This window comes from Oreochromis niloticus, linkage group LG16 (assembly GCF_001858045.2).
Source record: "Oreochromis niloticus isolate F11D_XX linkage group LG16, O_niloticus_UMD_NMBU, whole genome shotgun sequence".
NCBI classification, from domain to species: domain Eukaryota; kingdom Metazoa; phylum Chordata; class Actinopteri; order Cichliformes; family Cichlidae; genus Oreochromis; species Oreochromis niloticus.
This window is the reverse complement of record NC_031987.2, coordinates 2355735-2358982: the sequence shown is the minus strand read 5'-3', so window position 1 is coordinate 2358982 and position 3248 is coordinate 2355735. Positions and strand designations below refer to the sequence as shown.

General features: G+C 47.9%; 1 protein-coding gene across 1 annotated transcript; it reads right to left on the bottom strand.

Moving 5' to 3' along the window:
- On the bottom strand, positions 1-2986 carry LOC100711734 (cyclin-dependent kinase 5 activator 1). The gene has a single exon (XM_005450406.4). The coding sequence runs from the start codon at positions 2720-2722 to the stop codon at positions 1835-1837; it is 888 nt and encodes a 295-aa protein (XP_005450463.1). The 5' UTR covers positions 2723-2986; the 3' UTR covers positions 1-1834.
- Between the last annotated feature and the right edge of the window lie 262 nt (positions 2987-3248).

Sequence of the window (3248 nt, the reverse complement as noted above, 5' to 3'; positions counted from 1 at the left end):
TCCCTAATAAGTCTGGATTTATTTCAACATGGTCACCATAAACAATTACTGTACTGACCTTTTATTAACATGTAGAGAGAGTGAATGCAGCTGTGGTACAACTCCACAGACAACAAACACACACACACACACACACCTAAATAACACTTTCCTTGATGACATTTAGGAAAAATTAGCTGTACAAAATATTTTTTTCACAGAAGATCATCCTAGAGCAAGAGCTGGTCACAGTAACTGCAAACATAATGGCAAACACTCCAGCGCCTGAGAGGAAACACTGGTACATCACCATTATCATATAGCACTGTGCAAAAACATCAAAGGTTTGTTCACAGCTGTGCAAAATAGCAGCATTTTAATTCACTTTCCAAGCAATGGATTCACAACACCACATCACAATGATCACCCAGAGGGACCACAACAGGACTGAGCTGTAGGTTTGGTTTCAGAGTCAGATCACGTTTAACTTATAGAAACTGCAATGACATGTGTGCAAAGTATACTCTCCTGTCACTCCATAATGAGATCTTTACATTAAATATTTGTACTTTGAAGAATCCTGAATCGACTGCACTGAAAGTGAACTGAAGCCAGCAAATGGAGGCGAACAGCACAATTACAGCACAGGACGAAATCTTTTGATCATTAAGCTCTAACTACATTGTACATACCGACCTTCAAAACAGGTAGAGGGGAAAAAAAGAGCAAAAACATGGGTTATGTACATGTAAACCATAGAGTTTCAGGCCATTCATTAGTTGGCACACATAGAGATTAAACCAAAAAAACTAAATCGCCTGAAAAAACAAAAGAAAACCTGTACAATCGATTCAGTCTTCAGTTGACCTCTGCAATGTGTTGCAAAGCAGTACATCGCAGTGGCCAACACAGTTTGGAAAGCAATGCACAAAAGAGGCCTTGCCCGCTCAGGGGCTCTCTTAGTGCAACATATCACATTCATGTGGGGCACCTCTGCCCCTTGTCCTCATGTTCCACTTGAAGCAAAAGCCTTTGTACATTACTACAGAATCACACTGCTAATGCAAAATGAGACTGCTGTTCATTTCATGAGGAACTGAAAACGGCTGCATGCCAACCAGATGTTAAAAAGTCACACATAAAGTATGGTGGTGGTGTTTTTGTTTTTTTTCTGCAGGTGGACCTTGTGTACCTCGAGCCAGTGTGTACAGACTGAAACGATAGTTTTGTAGCTCTGTTCCCTACAGACTCGTATCTACAGTTATTCTAGGCAATGTGTTTTTAACCCACTGGTATGCATGTTCAGCAGCTTACTTATCAGCTGACGGAGATGTTTAAAAAGCACATATATACTGGCTGTGCTTACAAGGCTTAGGCTTATGTGCTGAAAGTGTACTGGGCTGATTTTGGTCCTCTAAGCCAAGCTTGGCTCTGTTGTGGAAAAGTGACTGAACAGCAGGGATGGAGTAGAAATGGCTGCACAGGTCAGCACCTCGGACAGCTCCACCTCTTAACTCGGCTCAGACAACTATTCCGGTCCTGCCTGGAACCTCATCTCACTGTCACATCCATTCACTAACTCACAATATAGGCTAATCTTGAATGAAATGGAGATTCAAGTGCCAACCCCTGCGTCACCCAAGAGACAAGACAAAAGAGGGACAATATTACAACTGGCATGCATTTATGAGATTTCTTAAACTGTAGCCTAAACACCACACTGAAGTTGTGTAACATCATGAGAGACAATTTCAGCCCAGCCAGGAGAATCCTTCCAGGATGGCCTTTCCGTCCAAAACCACAGCTGTGTGATTTCTTTACATTCATCTTAGACCAGTGTCTGTTCGCTTCCATGTCAGCGGTCCAGGTTCGACTCGCTGCTGTCGCGCTGGTTTTTGAGATCCTGGAAAACCTCGGTGAAAAAGTGTGGGTCTGCATTCAGCTGAAGCATTTTGGCACTCATCCTGTTGATGATCCGGAGCGATGTCTCCCAGAAAACGTCCTTGTTCGTCTCGTTCATGAACGGCTTGAGCGGGTAGGAAATCTCGTTGCCCATGTACGAGTAGGCGAGGTAGAGGCAAGTCTGAAAGGTGCCCTGCAGCTCGGCTGGGCTGTCGGTGCTGTCCGATATCGTGTCTTCGCACAGCAGGTACACGAACACCACGTTGGCCGGCGTGATGAAGCCTTGGTCCTGCCAGCCCTGGAGCAAAAGAGTCCGGTCAATGTTTCGGAACCAGAGGATCACCTCTCCGCTGTTTAACTCTTTCAGTTTGTAACACCTGCGGCACAAGAAGTCCCCCAAACAGCGAAGCAGCTCGCCGGTTGAAGCCTGGATGACTATCCGCCTGGGTGACACCAGAGACACGCTGCTGGGCTGCTTCTGGACCGAGGAGAGCCTCCCGTTCTGCACGACAGACTCGCTGTTCTGCGTGGGGACCGTGGGCACCGGGACGGGGATGGGCGCTTTCGGTTTCTTCTCTTCGGTCTGGTGCGTTTTCCTCACGTTTTCGCTGTTGAGCTGAGCCACCTGGCTGGACGGCAGCTCTCGAGTGGGCAGCGGGTTCGGGGTCACTTTCTTTGCGCTCTTCTTGGCCGAACTAGCCACCAGCTTCTTCCAGGACAGAGACACGAACATGGAGTGGCGCTTGAGGCTCTTGTCGTTTTTCCCTCCGTCTCCTGCGACCTCGGCATCCATGATCGACGCCTTCTTGGTCGCGGGAGATATAGAGAGAACGGTTCCCATGTCTGCGCGGTGGAGAGTTGCGGAGGTTTGGATGCTGCTGCGGCTTGAACGCAGAATGTTGAGCAGAGTGAGAGGCGGCGAACAGCAGTCACGACAGCGACTGAAACTCCATTTACACGCTTATGTGTAACGTCTGGTCGCTCCTCGGCGGAGGTGAAGGAGGACAGAGTGTTTTTTTTCTTCTTCTGCTGCTGTGTAAAATTATGTCCCAGCAGATGTTCTCTCAGTGCCGCGCGCGGAGACGCTGCGGCACGATCCCGTCTGTGAGCGGAGCGAAGATTTGTGGCTATGCGTAAATCTCAGGCTTAAACGAACCAGCAGGTTCAGCCTCTGACTGACAGTCGGGCCAGCCAATGAGAAAGCCAATCAATGGTCCAATCACCAGGGCTGTTGTTTTTAGGTCTCGGTTGCCATTGATAGCAGCGACACTGACTGATTTGGTTCAAGTGCTGTTCTCCACCAGTCTGGTTACTTTGGGAAAGCGAGGCTATTTATAATTCAGGCCGTCTCCATCTGACCTCAGCCT

Excerpts from the sequence above, each read along its gene's own strand:
- LOC100711734 (XM_005450406.4), bottom strand. The coding sequence starts at position 2,722 with ATGGGAACCGTTCTCTCTATATCTCCCGCGACCAAGAAGGCGTCGATC.